Source organism: Oryzias melastigma, linkage group LG5 (genome assembly GCF_002922805.2).
Source record: "Oryzias melastigma strain HK-1 linkage group LG5, ASM292280v2, whole genome shotgun sequence".
Lineage (NCBI taxonomy): Eukaryota > Metazoa > Chordata > Actinopteri > Beloniformes > Adrianichthyidae > Oryzias > Oryzias melastigma.
In genome coordinates this window covers 9099955-9117348 of record NC_050516.1, presented here as the reverse complement: position 1 = coordinate 9117348, position 17394 = coordinate 9099955, and the positions used below count along the sequence as shown (strand labels likewise).

The 17394-nt window shown below is 37.5% G+C and overlaps 1 protein-coding gene across 4 annotated transcripts in view; it reads left to right on the top strand.

The window, feature by feature from the left end:
• The window catches only part of LOC112145098 (MICOS complex subunit mic25a), a 72296-nt gene that overhangs the window by 39562 nt on the left and 15340 nt on the right, over window positions 1-17394 (top strand). For all 4 annotated transcript variants that reach the window (XM_036211834.1, XM_036211835.1, XM_024270137.2 and 1 more), the window contains 2 exons: window positions 3488-3558; window positions 16281-16413. In XM_036211834.1, coding sequence (XP_036067727.1) covers window positions 3488-3558; window positions 16281-16393 — 184 coding nt within the window. In that variant the 3' untranslated portion in view covers window positions 16394-16413. The remainder of the gene's footprint in view (window positions 1-3487; window positions 3559-16280; window positions 16414-17394) is intronic.

Here is a 17394-nt window from a genome sequence, read left to right as displayed (position 1 = left end):
TGCTGCACGGTTAACATCCTGGGTGTTGACAGATTCCCATTTTGGCCTTTCTAACAAAATTTTATGCATATTTTAGTTACAAAAACGACAATGTAACAATTCTTCCTGAATGGATTAAAAACGATTCAAACTCATCATCATCGCTGCAGAAAATTTATAAATCACTTTTTCTTGGCCTGTGCCTAAATTTAGAAAAATGCAGAGCAGATGACATTTTTCCATACAGGCTCGCTGTGAGTGGATGGGTGCGCCTGTGAGTGTACCGATACGCCTTCCTTGGAAAGTCTTGCAGCTCCTTCGGATTTAAATGTTTTTTTAAGTCAGTCCCTCCAGGATTTGCAATGTTGCGATCGGAACTATTCATGCAAATTCAAGCAAAGCCAAGATTTGTTCCTCACTCTGCAACTTCACATTTTCATGCAACTTTGAGCTATCTACCATGACAACAATCATATGTGACGACGCAGCTTTGCAACTGTTTCCTTTCTGACTCCTTCCCGGGAACCATGCTCTTTTTAATTAACACTTTTTTTTATTAACTCTCCTTAGCGCTCTCTCTTTTTTCTCTGTAAGCTGCACGTGAACTTTAATTTATTGTATTGAGAAAAAAAAATCGGAAAAAAATCAAAATCTGGACTTTAAAACTTTGAATGGAATTGAATAGTGGCTTGACTGAATCATTACATCCCTACTCATAGAGTAAATATTTAAATCAAAGAGTTTGGAAATGTAACAACAATGTGAGTTTTCAGTTTTTAAAAGCTTTTGTTGTTTATAAACTCATTTCAGGGCTTTATAATAACACTTTTGTTCAATAGAAGTTTATTTAACTAAGAATACATAATTTAAAACTAAATTTGTAAAACTATTAACCCCTAAAGATTAAGAAAAATAGAATAACCCAGATACAAATAACTTTTAAATATTTAAAATGCCATTTTTGTGAAGCTGACATATTCCTACAGAGCTTTTGAATTTTATTATTATTTCTTTAAAGTGAAGCTTTTGGGTTAATGTGGGATTTTTCTGTAACTACCAGCTGCAAACTGGTATTTGCATCCTGGTTAGCATTTGCTCTCTCCGCAGAGCCGTTTAGCCGTTTACTGGGTTCTGCAGTAACCGCGCTGCGTGTGACCTCGCCGACGGAGCGCACGCTGCATCTGTGCTGTAATTGCTATTTAAATGCCAAGGTTTCTTGCTTGAAATAAAACATAATGGAGTACCAGCCGGCTGTCAATACTCAGATTTGTAAGCAGGCTGTAAAACTCAAAGGTCACTAATTTATGGAAAGTGGCATTTCCACTGATGCTTCGCGCATTCCACTCGTCACTGTGGGCCTCTCGGAGCGTCGTTTACACCTGAAGAAAATACATGCACTGTAATCATTTATGCATAGATGCACACTGCAAATGTAATCTGATGAAAACTTGTCCTTATTGTTCTGGTCATCTTCTTCAGATCGTGTGACGTATAATTATAGCCTTAGAAAAACCTGGAATTAAAGCCTTAGTCCCAACTGCCCTCACAGGAGGATCTGGGATGTTGTGGGCGAAAAATGGGTAAAGAGTATACAGGTGCCCATACAAAATTTCAAGATCAGAAACCACTCTGTGATCTTCCACCACGGCATCTTAGAGCGACAGGTCATAGGAAATACTTGTACAGCACTTACCGGTGAAGTAGGTGAGATGCAGGCATGTCTTAGAGATTTTTTGACCCCCAAAAAACTGTATATCACACAAGGAGCCCGTTGGTGCTGTTCCTGTAATAAGTGTTGGTTTGCATCATTTTATAGTATGGAACTTACTGAGAATGTACCGTATTCTCCGGACTTTAAGTCACTCCGGAGTATAAGCCGCTGGAGCCAAAAAATGCATAATGAAGAAAAAAAAAACATATATAAGTCGCTCCAGAGTATAAGTCTTACTTTTAAGAGAAAAGTTAAACATTAATGAACAAATTCATCAAGCCCGACCTAGCGTATCATTTGACATGGAACGTGATTCATGTGTCAAATTCAAGTCCGCTGCCTCTTGACGTGTCAAAATTGATGCTCAATGTTGGTCCAAAAATGGGTTCATAAACTAGATGCTTCCATTGCGTGTGGAGAAACTGTCTTTTAGATACGATGATGTTGAGAGGTTAGGTTATTTATTTTAAAGAGCTCCACAAAAGCATCTATAATCACGTCTCCATGTCTGGGTTTTTCAGCCTTTTTTTTACCGTCCAGCCTGCAGGAGCTGCATCTGAATGACTGTTTTTAGCTGCTCTTCTGTCTGTTTATAACCCAGTTTGATGGCTTGCTGTCCCACATTAGTCTATGGAGAGAAAAATAAAAACAATAATAATGATGTCTTGATGCAAATAAGAAAAGCATCACAAAGTTCATGAGGAGAATATTAGACTCTCAGCCATGTTTGTTTTGAACAGAACTTCTTCTTCTGCGTTTCTGACAGCAGAAAATACTGATTTACAAACATACAGTGCCCTCTAGTGGTCGTTAGTGGGAAACAACTGCTAAAAGGCAATCGGTTGTTAGTGGGGAAAATAACGATTCTATGAGCCTATTTATTTTTTAAAAAATCCCAAATAAGTCACTCCTGAGTATAAGTCGCACCCCTGGCCGATCTATTAAAAAAAAAAAACGCACAACTTAGAGCCCGAAAAATAAGGTATATGGTAACTACACGATACCTACAAGGTATCTACTGTGTATTTACATAGATATTTACATGGTACTTATGTTAAAGTTAAAGTCCCATTGTTGTCACAAACCTAGATGTGTGAAATTTGTCCTCCACATTTGACCCATCTCCTGAGGGAGCGGTGAGCTGTAGAAACAGCTGCGCTCTGAAGCCATTTGGTGGTTAAACCCCCCATCAAACCCTTTAATGCTGAGAGTCAAGCAGAGAGGCACTGGGTCCCATTTTTAGAGTCTTTGGTATGACTGGATTTGAACTCATGACCTTCCTGTCTCAGAGTGGACACTGTACCACAAGACCACTGAATGTTATTCCTGCGTGTTACTTACATAATACCTACTGCGTTTTTATGAGGTATTTACGTGGTAAGTTAATATTAGGGTTAGACATACCAATCCAAGTATCGATAGACCAAGCTGATCTATTGATACTGGCGTGAAGATTGATACTTTGACACTGCTCACACTTTCCCCTCACGTCCCTGCTTAATCGAAGAGCATCATTAAAGAGCCACATATTTACATTCAGTGGCAGGAGGTACCACAATGGTACGTTCCATTGTCACGATGTCCCTTGAGGTGGCCGTACGATCCTCAAAGGAACTGAAGGACACACCTCCTCCCCTTAAGATGCAACCCTTATGACCCCTCATAGAACCAAGAAACAGATCAATCCCCCATACAGATCAACCTGTGACTAAGGCAGAAGTTGGTTCTGGAACCAAACTGTAGATATGAAACTTCCCAATAAATGTTTTTCTAAATTTCTTCCATTTGTTTCCACAGAACTTGGACCACTACAAGCAGACGGCTGAAGAGTACAACCAGGCAGCTAGTAGAGCTGAAGCTCACTTACGGTAAATAATCTGCTTTAACTCTGTTGTGGTTTGTTTAAGGAAACCGTTCCAAAAGTTTATTTTCTGACTGTGGTGCAAACCGAAATGTCAGAAAGGATGTGTTTAAAAGGAACCCAAAAGATCCCACAAGAAAAAGAACTGTAGACGTCAGGCAGGAACATCACAGATGGAGGGTTAGGATCTGCTCAGACAGAAAATCTGATTATTATTTATTTGCTGATCAGTTACAAAAATCCCCCAAGTTCTTTATAAAGAACTTGTATACATGATAATGTTCCTGTTAAGTTGTCCTCCTGTCACTTTCCTCAAAAAAGTCGTGTTGTATCCTAAAAACAATTCATACTGAAGGGGAGAAAATAAGGCAGGTGGAGGACAAAAAGCACTAAAAGGTTCTTTTTTAAATAAAATCCAGCTACTACAAAAATCTTTATTTAAATAAAACTATATTCTATATTTTTCTGATTCATTTAAGCTGTTTAGGTTGTTGTTGCAAAAGTACAGAAAGAATAATGGTGGAATTGTTCAAACCACAGTCACGGTTCACGATGGAAATTTCAAGAAACAAAGGTTAACGTTGTATTGTGAGCTCATGCAGCTGCCAATTGAAGTGTTTTTGCATGTGAAGATATGAAGGTGAGCGACAATATTTCCTATTATCACCCTTCAGGTCTTCTATTAGTACATTTTGACAGTTTTTAAATCACTTTCTTCCCTCTGACTGTTAAGTACTGCAGTTATTTTTGTTTTATAAAGGATGGTTTTCTCAAAAACACCGTTTTACAGTGTCTCATGGTTTGTGAATGTTTTATTTTGATCCCAGGTTAACTTGGATAGAAAATACTTACCACTATGTTTCTCTTTACAATTCATCAAGATTTGATCAAATACTAGAAATTTATTTATGACATTTCCATTAGAAATTTGATCTGTTTGTTACAAAAACTTTTTGCATAAGTAGGGATTTAAACTGAGAAAAAAATGAAATTTTATTTCAATTTTATTACAATTTTACTTAGCAAATGGTCTGAAAGTATTTTATTTTTTCTGGAAAAAATATTTTTTCCCCTATAATTTTTTTCTTGCCTATTCTTCATTTTAATCAAACAGTTTGATGATTTAAATTGTTGTAAATTGGTATTGATCACCCATGTAAAACAACAATTATCTAGGTGTTTTATTTAGTCATTTATCAGATATTATTACAGTTTAAGTGTTTACTTTTTGCAAATTCATCAGAATTAGGACTGAAATGTAAAAAAAATTAAATGAAGAAATGTCATATTTTTTTTCAATGTAAATTTGTTTAATTTTCCCTAACAGTCAAAACACATATTTTTTTTAAATAAAAACATATCCATTTAAAGATTTAGGGTGTTGTGAAATATCAATGAAACGGTAATAAAAGATTGTGAACCAAGAGGAAAAATAAAAGGTGGCTTTAGTTTTCATTTTTGTCAGAAAACTTTTCATATTTGTTCTAATTCTAAAATTCTGAAACCTAATCCCAAACTCTGAGTGCTCCAGTTCCTCAAAAGACCACTGGAGGGAGTTTGCAAAGGGGAGGAAATACCCATTAACTTTTATGTTAAAAAGTTCCATTTTACATCCAAAGTTGACATATTTACTGCTGATTTAAGGAATGTTTTTAATGTCTATTGCTTTTAAATCTCATTTAGATTGTGGGGATTGTTTAACCAGTTGTTTGGATTGTATTAGAGCTATAATGTTTTTGGAGTGTTTCTTTTTATTGGCATGTGGCTGAATGCACACATTCTTAATTTTTTCCAATTTTCTAAAGGTTTTTGTACCACACTTTATGCTTAATTTTTGTGTCTTATGGGTGACGTCAGACAACAGTGTTGGAGCTATTTTAAAATCTATTTCAGGACATTTCTTACAAGAGTTGCATCACATACTGTCCTTTTTTTGTTTGTTTATTCTCTATTCCCACAGTTGTAAATGTTCTGTGATTTAAGCAGCATCTTCAGCTGAAGGAAAATGTTTCTATTTTCTATCTCTGTACTGTATGAGGAGGGCTGACCTCTTCCATGTTCTGACATCTTCTTCCACCTGCTCCATTAAATTCACAAGCACACAATTGAAGGTTTTTGCCAGTATTTGGACTGCGTTTCATTGTGGTCATGCAATCATTTCACACAACACTGACCGCCTGGTAATTATTCTATTTATTCACCACCTTAGGAAGGGGGAGCCGCTCAATCTAACATGTTCTGTAGATAGAATATATGAGATTTGTGTCTAAAGGCACTCAATTTCCACGGTATTGTCTCATTTTAACATATTAAAATGTTGTATTCACTCTCATCTTAATCCTTCAAGTCTCGTTTTCATTTATAGTCTCTTTATGACAGAAGAGCATCAGTGTGCTTAGTTCTGTATACACCGAACGTTTGTGTTTTTATCCACATCCAATTCAGATTTCTCTGATATAAACTTGTGAGAACAAATGAAAGCTTGAAAAAAAAAATTAAAACAGAAAGCAACAAACCAGCAGCGAGCCGAGCAACTTCATTCATTTAAATCAAAGATGGAGCCATGCTTTTTTTTCTCATTTAAATTTTACTTTTGTCTTTTTTGGCTGTTTATTAAATATGTATTATTCCTGGCTGTTTGGTTTGACTGGGTCCTCCTCTAAACAGAGATTCCTATTGTCTGGGTTTCACAGTAAAACATTATTAGTCTGCAGTTTGTGCACCACTCAGAGACCCACAAGACCTTCATGATTTTAAAAAGTCACACCGGCTTTTTGCACATTAAACTTTCAACTCTGCTTTTATTTTTAAGAGCAACACCAGAGAATACATTTATCTTAAAATAATCCAAAATCTGTCCACATCATCCCATCTTGTCTGTTTACCCGCAGTATTTTTAGAGTCATAAAGCATTTGGCTTAAATGAATTAGAAACTATAGGCAGCTAATAAGATAAGAGAAAATTAGAACCAGGGGTACTTTTCAGAGATCAAGGTAAAAAGAGGAAACCCTCCTGGGAAATTGCTTTTCCCTTCCTGCACTTTCAAAAACATTTTCATGTGCAGACATTCCGAGTGATTTACTTTCCATAAGCATTTAGGGGAGTTTATCTGTTTGTTTTGCCTCCGGGCATGTTACTGCTCATATCCCCCAAAATGCCCCTCACTGAGGAGAACCACTATATTGCAGCAGAGCTTACCTTAAGATCTAAAAATCCATTAATCCTCTTATATATATAGAGAGGGAAAATGTGCTCCTCTGGAGGTGTTAGCAAAAACAGAACCTAAGTGAGCCTCAGGTTGCTGTTTGCATGAAGTGACTGCAGTTTAAAGCCTTCGACCTCAACTTTCTGCTCTTTGTTTAGTTGGTTTCTCCTTGTGTCTATGTGGTTTCCAATTAGTAAAGCAGCCAGACGGCTTTCTGTAAAGATCCGTTTGGCCTCCAGAGCAGGACCCTGCTAGTCATTACCAGAGACTGGACCTGTCTGAGCTGTGGGATAACACAGATTTACCGTTAAGAAGGAGACCGACTGTGAGCTACACACCCCGCCTGTCTGACCGCCTCTAGGGAGACCCGGCGTTCTCTCAGAGGCCGGATTCACCCAGACATTCATTTAGGCGGGAGAGGGTTCAGACGAACCTGAGAAGACTCAACAGGATTTAATCCAAACAGGTTTGGCAGGAACCAACAGCCACACAGGGTCTCAGCATCTGCATTTGTAGCTCTACTCAGTTTAAATTCAATTAATCTTTATTTATTTATATATATATATTTATATATATATATATATATATATACAGTATAAGACAACAGCGCTGGTGGCTGTAATGATTATTCATATAACTTTTACATATATATATATATTACATATAATTATTAAAGTGGCTTTAATGATTAATCAGATACAGACTAAATGAATAGTAATGGCGAACCAACCAGACATTGTAGTGGTAGATAAAGAACAGAGGAAAGCCGTTGTGGTGGATGTGGCAGTACCCAGCGATGGTAACATCAAGAAGATGGAACATGACAAACTGGAGAAATACCAGGGAGTCAGAGAGGAACTGGAGAAAGCTTGGAAGGTGAAAGTGACAGTGGTACCCGTGGTAATTGGAGCACTCAGGGCTGTAACTACCAAACTGGAGGAGTGTCTACAGCAGATCCCTGCAAAGACCTCAGACATCTCAGTCCAGAAAAGCGCAGTTCTAGGAACAGCTAAGATACTGCAGGACCCTCACGCCGGGTTCACACTGCATGCGGAAGCGCCGCCAAGCAGAGTGCGTCCAGACGCGTATTTTTTCGCGATGGTTGACAGACACTTTTGTTCAGCTGTGGTTATTTAGAGCTTATACAGTTAATATAACATCGTCCATCTTGACTTGTCGCCAACTGTTCTTTCTTGTTATTTGTGTTTGTAGACATCCAAAATCCCCCATCCCCCGCTCTGTAGTCAGCCCACTACATGGGCCAGTGTTTTTTCAGTCATGTGACTCCTCCGGTGCGTCACAAAAACTCCCACAACTCAAGATGCTTGTATAAGGCATTTGCTTCAAAAAGTGCTGAAGGTATTTCCCAGGAGGCGAGCGCAGTTGAAGAGAACGCCATCCTATCCGTTACGCACACACACTCACAGCGAGCGTACATAGCATCAGCTGACAGCTCTGAAATATCCTGATAATCGCGGAGGATAATTATCATAAAGCAAGTGTTTATGTTGGATTAAAATGGCAAATTCTAGAGTTGCCGTCTCGCTCTTAACTGATGAAGGAAGAAGCATGCGCTTATGTAAGGCACAGGGAGACAGAGTATGGTCCTTATGAAAAGTTCACAGTTGTTCTGGATTAAAAAAAACCTAAATGTTGAGCAATACTCCGATGTTCTTTAAAAATATGTTTTACAAAGCATGATCAGAAGTGGTTTTGATGAGTATGGATTGTAACAGACATTATTCGGCCACTGGGGAGACTGAGGGCTTTCCGTATTGGCGGGTTCGCAGAGGTCTCCGGTCCCTCACCCCCGCAAATAAGGCGGAAGTACTGTACTTTTATCTCTATAATCTGTTTAGACCCAAAAATATGATCACATTTGTCAATAATGGTATTTTATTGTGAAAAAATTGTTATATTTTAAAAATTGACCAAATTTTATCTTATGTTTTGAGTAACTTCCTGCCAGGATTAACGCAGATCACTCGCAGCTCGTGCAAAAAAACAAGCAGGCGCTGAAACAGTCGTTGCACTGCATGAGCCAGCAGCAGAGGACTGCAGCGCTTCACATCTGGTGTGAACGAAACACTATAGATTAACAAGGGTGCTAAATGGAAGTGGCCTCTATTCTGTGGCGCTCCCGGAAGAGAAACCACCCGCAGTTACTAGCAGCGTTCTCTCTTTTATTTATATATATATGTAACAGTTCAAGGTGTTCTGCAACAGGAAATATATATATATATTTTATATACATATTACTAATTATATATATATATTAGTCATATGAAAAGTCATTAAAGCCGCCGGTAGTGTTGCATTGTATATACATATTTATATCTATATATAAAACCATTCAAGGTATTTTCCAACAGGAAAATGATACAAATATTATTTTAATATCCACTGGTGTTGTCTTTTCTCTCTTTTTCAAACTGTCATAGAAGCATATGCCCAGTATATAGAACTAAAACAAAGATCTGCTTATGATTAAAGATTTGTGCATGTATATTTAGCAAACTGAACACATTTTGCACAGGATTAATGAAATGGAGGAGATTGATGGACAATGGTCCACAGACGAGCAGAACACAATGCACTCAAAATTTGCTAAATGGCAAGAACACAAAACATGAAAACCCTGATGTAGTGAGGGACCATTGTACATAACAACACTAAATCTTTATAAATATATAATAAAATTGCGACTTTATAATCATTAATATAATATTGCTGGAGCTGTTTTACTGGTGTAGACCAGTACATAACTAATGTTATGTACCGGTAACTGTTATTCATTGTGAAATATTGGAACCAACTGTCTTTTAGATTTGTGTTGATATTTGAGGGTACTTACTCTCCACAGTTATGGTCAGGTTAGGGCCGATGTTTACACGCGTCATGAAGCTCGAGCACATACATTCCTATAGAAACACGTTGACATCCCAAATGTGGCTAATAATAATTCCAGCTGTTAACCTTTATTAATTCATTGATTTTAGTTTTACAACCTTAATCTATAGTTTGATACTGTTCTTAGAAATTATGATTTTAAGCTAAATTTTTAACGTTGTGTCTCTTATACCTAAAGTAGTTTGACAGAAACTTCATAAAGCCTCTAACAATACAGCATGCATGCTCTGACAGCTCTTTGATCTCACTCCAGCAATGTTTTCTTTGATCCTCTCTTCCTCTCCACTCTGAGTGATATTAAAAACCAAAAATTACAATGCCATAACCTCTACTTTAAAGCGTTCCAAATCCTTGTCATCATACATTAATAAACATTCACACACAAACACAAACAAAGGCGTGCTGGAGATGGATAATAACGCGATGGTATGCCCTTTCAAGCTTTTCTCTTCCTCCTTATTGCTTTATTCCCCAATGTCATGCATTGCAGCAACGAGGAGCTCAAGCTCTCTTCATAAAAGCCACACGCCACCAAGGTGAGACAAAGAATAATGAGAAATTCTAACCATTTGAGCCTAATCTCTCTGCCTCAACTTTGCACGCATCTATGCAAAACGTCGGTGGCAGAAAGCAATTTGAGGATTGTTGTGCTTCTTTTCCCTGAAAAAGTTAGCCATCAAACTAGCTGGGTCGACTAATGTTTTTCTAATAAGAGCTCACCTTTAATTTCAGTCAAACGAGGCAGTTGGTGCAGATTAGCAGAGGCAATTTTCTGCTTCAGATTCCATTATTAAAACACCCCTGCTATCAGAAAGTTTCTGGTGTTGAATGGAAAAAAAAGAATTATTTTTCTTTTCTTGAGTTTGGATTAATACCTTTAGGCTATTGTTGCTGACATCTCCCATTCTGTGAGCCTAATTCTGATTCTATTGTCACTTTACAAAAGTCCAACAGCGGTGAATTTACAGATCAACTTACATGCTAAAGGTGGATAGGAAAAAAACAAAAAGGAAAACAGACAAATTACATATTTTTATGTTTTAACGGAGGGGCAACATGGTCAACATTTTCTACCTTACAATATAGTAAAACATTTAAATTTTAGATGTGAAACATCATTTTGTCAAACTAAATATGTCATGGTGTGAATGTGTCAAATTGTCTTCAAATACTCGAGATGTGAATGAGAAACGAGCCCTTTTTAAAAAGCCTCTTGCATGTTTAGTCCATGCAAAATGTCTCCATGGCAACTGCAACCACATCAAAGCTGCGCAAATCTTCAAATAATTGGTCCATGTTTCAAGACGTGAAAAAGACTTTTACCATGAACAGAATTCATCTCTCAGTTGGAGGCAGAAGTCTCTCTGTCCAAGAACTTTTGAGCAACTCTCTTTGATGGATCTCGTGGAAACGGGTCCGGACTGTCACACGGAGTCGACCCGGCAGTCATAAATTGAACAAAGACAATTTGAAAAACGCTCACGTGCACCAAGCGTTACAGAAATCGCTGTGTGCAAAGGTCAATCCACATGAGCCATGACTAAGTTTTGCATAATGTCCCCATGGCAACCATCAAAACTTCTTTACAAGTCTGTTACTCACCTGGATGTTCAACTGTGTGATGTTTAACTCAAAGGAACCTGCAGCTTCAAATTTACATTTGAGTTATTGGAAAAAAAGCAGATTTTCTCTGTAACACTAAATTCCTTCAAAATATCTTTATTATTTAGAAATATCGATCAATAATTATCAATAGTTTCCTGTATACCTAGAATTAGCCATTGGTCATTATTAGACGCTAAAATCCCTCTGTCTCAATGCCTTATGGGAAAATATTTCTCAGACATTTTTCACCTGCCCAACAGTTGACTACTTGTCATGCACCAAGTGGCACAGCACTTCATGCTGAAGCAAAGGTAAAGCGCAGGATGTGATAGTTGCTATGGGTTACTGTTTGTCCGTTCAAGCTGCCGGGGTTATGGGTCATTTAATACATCACTGTCACATTCCCCTGGCTTCCTCTCTCTGTAAGGCTGCATTCATTCCTCCTTCATGAATATTCTCTTCGTCTGTGATTTGTTTAATCCTGTCACTTTACCCTCCACTGCACATGCCAGCGTGCGCAGCCACGTGCACCAAGTCTGGACTCCAGACATACTGGTGCAGGGAAATGTGCCCCATCCCGTCCTGTTTGTGCGCACCGCTTATCTCATGCATGCATGCACACAAAAGCACAACTCAAAGACGCAGACGTTTTCAGGAAAGACAGAGACTGTCGAGCTCATGCGTTTCTAAGGATGTGCTGTAATTGTTTTCTGCAGTGTCATGAGGGCAGCTCTGCCTGAGAGCGGCATCAGTTTTACCTGTGCATGGCGGTGCGCACGTCGAGTGGTCAGCCTTGTATATTTGTTTACCATGATGTGACGGTCTATGTTCAGTCTGGATCTGCTGACTTCATCCGGCCTTTATGCTAAGCTATACGTTGAGCTGGGAATTGCATTCCTATGGAAAGTGGAATATTGTTCAAAACCAGGGGTCAGCAACCTTTGACAGTAAAAGAGCCATTTGGAGTTGATTTCTAATGATCAAAACCTAGAAGGAGCCGCATAGACTTACTTTAGCCTTTAAGAAATTTGGATTAGCATTCATGAACTTCTGTTTTTTAATAATAAATATGAAATTTGATTTTTTTTCTCCAATGTTTTCTTTTTATGTTTTGTTCTTTTTCCCCTCTTTGTCCTCAGCAGTCTTACACCTAGGTTTTGTTATTTTAGTGTAGGTTTGGACCTTGGTAGTCTTAGTTTGCTGGCTTTGTTTGTTTTCTTTAAGTAGTTTTGGTTAGGCAGCCACGTGACATGGCTGGGTCAGCAGTCTCCCCGACTTATTTTATGTTTGGCCACGGAGCCAACCAATGAATTTAATTTAGTTTTCAAATTTTTATGTTAAAAAATTATTTTAATATCAATTTTTTCAATGTTATTATTTTTGACCTAACAAAGGTAAAACTTTACACAATAAAACTTTAGGATCTACTGACAGTTGACTGAAATTGATCTATTTTCAAAGCGTTCCCAGTGGTCTTTTTATTATGATTATCCCATTTTTAACCAAAACTTAAAATAAACTGTTGTTTTCTAGGACATAGTTTCTCCGGGGCAGTAGAAGTTCGTTAAAAATTCACTTCTGAGTTGTGGCCGCCTTTAATCTCTCTCTGTTTACACTCTTTCCCACTAGCTTACAGCCCCTCACACCCACACACTTAACATTACCAGCTCAACAAAAAATGGTGAAAAAAATTTGGAGCTCCACTGCAGTACAGTTTAGATCCAGATTCCAGCTCATACAAGGAAAACAAAGACGTTCATGGATCTATTGATCTGCAAGTGGATGCGTCAGAATGGAGCAGAGCAGGGAGCTTTTCTATGCATTTTCTATGTCACTAATGCAATCGTATTCCTCTGCTGCTGATAAACAATCATTTAAATAAAGAAATACTCAGAAGTGCATCTTTAAGTTTAAATTTCTTTATGTACGCTATGTCCTTAACCATTAGAATAATGTGACAAAAACATGTTAAAAACACCAAAACCAGACTGGACACATTTGGTTAGTTTAAAGTGAACTAGAGTTTGTTTCTCCCGATAGCAGCAGTAAGAACTGTGTATGTTGATACAGATGTCAAAATTGATCTATGAAACACAAAGTTTGAATCAGTGAACTATCCCAACAAGGTCTGCAAATCTTAGGACTTTCATTATTCTTTCTCTTGTGTTTTTGCCCCGCCCTCGTAATTCCTGGCCAATGACTAAAGACATCTTCAGTCACATGGTTTTGTTTTCAACCTTTGGTTTGAAACAGAAATGTCCGATTGACGGCAGTCTGAATACAGATCAAACTCAAGGTTTGGGACTCGATCCGGACCAAATTAGGCATACTCAGTCCAGACAGACAGACTTTTCCACTCTAAGAAGCAATCTGCCGATTGGCTGGTTAGTTCAAATCCTAGACTATAGTAGTAGTGGTCTTTGGCAAACTTGACCTTTTTAATTTATGTTTTTTGTTTGTGTTTTGTATCATTTTTGATCTTTTAGGGTTTGTTTCTGATTCCTTCTTTGTGTATTAATCATCTCAGCCGTTTCTGTTGTGAAACAAGCTGCCTGCTCCTGTCAGTGCTGCAGCTAATGAGTCAGGTGAGGAGGATCAGCTGATCTCATCGGTGGATCAGCCACACCCGGACTCAAAGAGTCAGTTAAAGAAAATAACTAAAGAGGCAACCAAAAAGTTGACTGTTTCATATCAGACCATTTGGAAAGTTTGGCAGAAGGTTATTTGGTCATTTGTCTTTGTTTGAAACTTGATTTTAATTTAGCATTCACCTTCAAGATTTTGTTGACAAAAACCTATTTGTATTTACAGTATTTCCTTTCAAATATACATGTTGTAAAGGGAAAAAAAAAATTTTTTTCAACTCAATTGACCGCTTGAATGTTTTTCAGCATTGACGAGGTTAAAAACAAAGTGCATGAAAACTAAATTGTGCACCAACATTTTTGTCATGTAATTTTCTCTGTTCTAATCTAAAATTCTTAAATAAAAACAGAAAAACTAAACTTTGAGTTAAATCTAGTCAAGCTCTCTGAGTTTTGTGTTGTTCTTGTTCATGAACACTGTAAACCGTGAAAGACGTCTGTGACAAACGTCTTTCTGCTCCTGTGAGAAAATTTTTTATGGAAAAAGTATGAATAAATCTGATTGTAGATTCATTTTCTGGTTATAAAGGTTCAGTCCACCTTTGTAGTTTATGAAGAATGCGTCAAACGGGAGCGCGACTGCCCGTGCATGTGTTTGTGTGTCTGTTCTTGCATACGTGTGTTTGTGCGTGTGTTCTTGTTCGTGTGTTTGTGTTCTTGCACATGTCCCAGTTCTTGCAGTTTTGAAGTCTGTCACAACAGCAGGTAAATTACTGCGAGCAGCAGAGCACTCAAGGATTACCCTCCTGCAGGATTAGCATCCACTACCTGCTTTTTGTGCTGCTGCTGTTTTGTGTCTGGGATTGTGTGTTTCTGTCAGCACATATGTACTGTTATGTGTGAGCCTGATAACAGAAGAGGGAAAACTTTTATTCAGTAGTCGTATATTTCATCTCTACAGAAGGAGTTTACTGAAGGATCTTAATATGTTTCAACTGCAGCTTAGAAACATATTTTTTCCCTTTTTGAAGTTGTATATTTTTGGCGAAACAAGCCAGCAGATCTCGTTTCTGTAGGTCACTGAATGCATCACTATCAATATCATTCACAGTATTTAGGTGAGCCATAATTAATTATAAAGCACACTTTGTGTACAAAGACAGTTCAAAGTGATTTACACGAAACATTAAAATTTATTACACATTTAAGAGAAACATTTAAAAGAAACATTAGAAGAGTTATCACCGTATATCTTCTAATAGTAGCCTCTGCGTTTTTTTAGATACCGGCCGCTATTGGAAGATATATGGTATATATATAAATTTACAATGAAATGCATCAGAAACACACTTAAAATAACACTGCGTGTCTAAAAAACTTTTGATCTATTTCCAAAGTCTTACCAGTGGTCTTTAGTTTAGTGGTCTCTAGTTGGGGCAGAGCAACCCTACCCTCCCTTCTCTTCCTCATTGCTGAGAGTTCTCTGTTTACACTTTCTCCTGCTAGCTCCTTACAGCCCCAACCTAGCATTAGCGGTGCAACAAAAAGAGCACACAATATTGGAGCCGTACAGTTCTGATCCAGATTCCAGACGAGGAAAACAAAGTCGTCTGCAAGTAGATGCATCAGATCAAACAACTTTTTTTTTTTCCTTTTTTCTCCTGATTCACAACATTTGAATAAATAAAAACTCAGAAATGCATCTTATTTTATTTTTTATTTGTATATCTCCTTCATCCTAAGAAAACACCATAAACACTATTTTCATTATAGTGGATCTTGAACCTGGATTTAAATACACCGAGTGTTTCAGCTGATCTAAGTGTTTCTTAAAGTCAGTTCCAGATCTGGGGAGCATAGAAGCTGCATGCTGCTTTCTAGTGTTTAGTTCTGACTCTAGAAACTGATCAAAGATCAGGTCCAGATGACTGAAGAGGCCTGGCTGGTCCAAACTGTATCAGGACATCAATCTAAACCATTCAAAGCTTTATAAAACAGATACAGAAATTAATAGTCCATCCTCCGACAGACAGGCGGTGTAGAAACCTCAGAACTGGACTGTTCAGGTCTACTTTTTTGGTCCTAATTTTTTGGTTGACCCCTAAAAACAGGTCAATTAAATATGAACCCAAATAGTTTTCCAGGTTTCATTTTAGACATTAGTATTAGTATGATTTGTTATTTATTTTTTGATTTGTTATCATTAATCTTTAACGTTTTTGTTTTATTTTAAATACTTAGGAACAGTTCTTCTCCTTTTCATTTCCAGCCTCTAAAAATGTGACTGCAGGAGAACTCACAGCAGACTTCCTCCTCTGGGTTCTCCAATCATCACACTGTTTTTTTTTTTACATTTTGGACCCTAACATGAGCCCGGCTGCTGCTGCTCTGTCAGTGATCTTCTCCTCTCCCTCTGCCCTCAGACCCCGGAGGACTGAAGCTTTCTGCACTGACCTGCAGGCCAAGGTGCTCCAGTGCTACAGAGAAAACCCCCAGCAGACTCTGCTCTGCTCCAGCCTGGCCAAACAATACATGAGCTGCGTTCAACAAGCTAAGGTGAGACTGCACAAACCATGACGCTTTGCTCCCTGAAAATAAACTTTTGGAGAAAAAAAACGAAACATTAAAGCAGGGGTGTTAAACTCAAACGCACAAGGGGCCAAAAACCAAAACACACATTAGGTCACAGGCCGAACAGGATAAACAATTATTGAACACTCTTAAACTAAATGTTTTAAACCATAACTTTTTAACATATTTATGAACTAGATATATAGCATTACCTGTGATAATGCTAGTGTGAATGCTGTAAGCTGAATTTGGCCACTGAAGATGCTGAAGCTGATAGCTCAAAACAATAAAACTGATAGCTGAAAACGCTGAAGTTGATAGCTGAAAACGCTGAAGCTAACAGCCAGTGAAAATGATAGCTAAATGCCAAATTAGTGTAAAAAACAAACAAAAAAAACTTAGGTTAACCAAAACAGCTAGCATGTAGCTTAAAAAAATGCTAAGCTTCAAAATAGCCTAAAAACCTAAAAAAAAAGCCTAAAGTAACCAAAGCAGCTAGCGTGTAAATATTAGCTAAACTTTAAAATAGCCTAAAAAACTTAAAAAGTAAAGCCTAGATTGCTAAAACAGCTAGCACGTTGCTGAAATATTAGCTAAACTCTGAAATAGTAAAAAAAATCATAGTTAATGCCAAACTAGTCCAAAAAGCCAATTTTTAAAACAGTAACTTTTTAACATGACTATGAATAAAAAAAGGCAGGAATATTATTCCAGAATAAATCAACTTAAACCTTAAATAACTTTCAATATTTTACTCTCCATAAATATATATTTTGTCAAAATTATACAAATTAGAAATAAGCGCAAAAGAACACCGTGCCATTTATAATAACAACAAATAAAATTATCTGGAGGACCGGATAGAATTGAAGGCCGAATCCGACCCCCGGACCTTGACTTTGACACATCTGCATTAAATTGTCACAATCAAGAGTTTTTAGACGTTCACACTGAAAAATTAAAGTG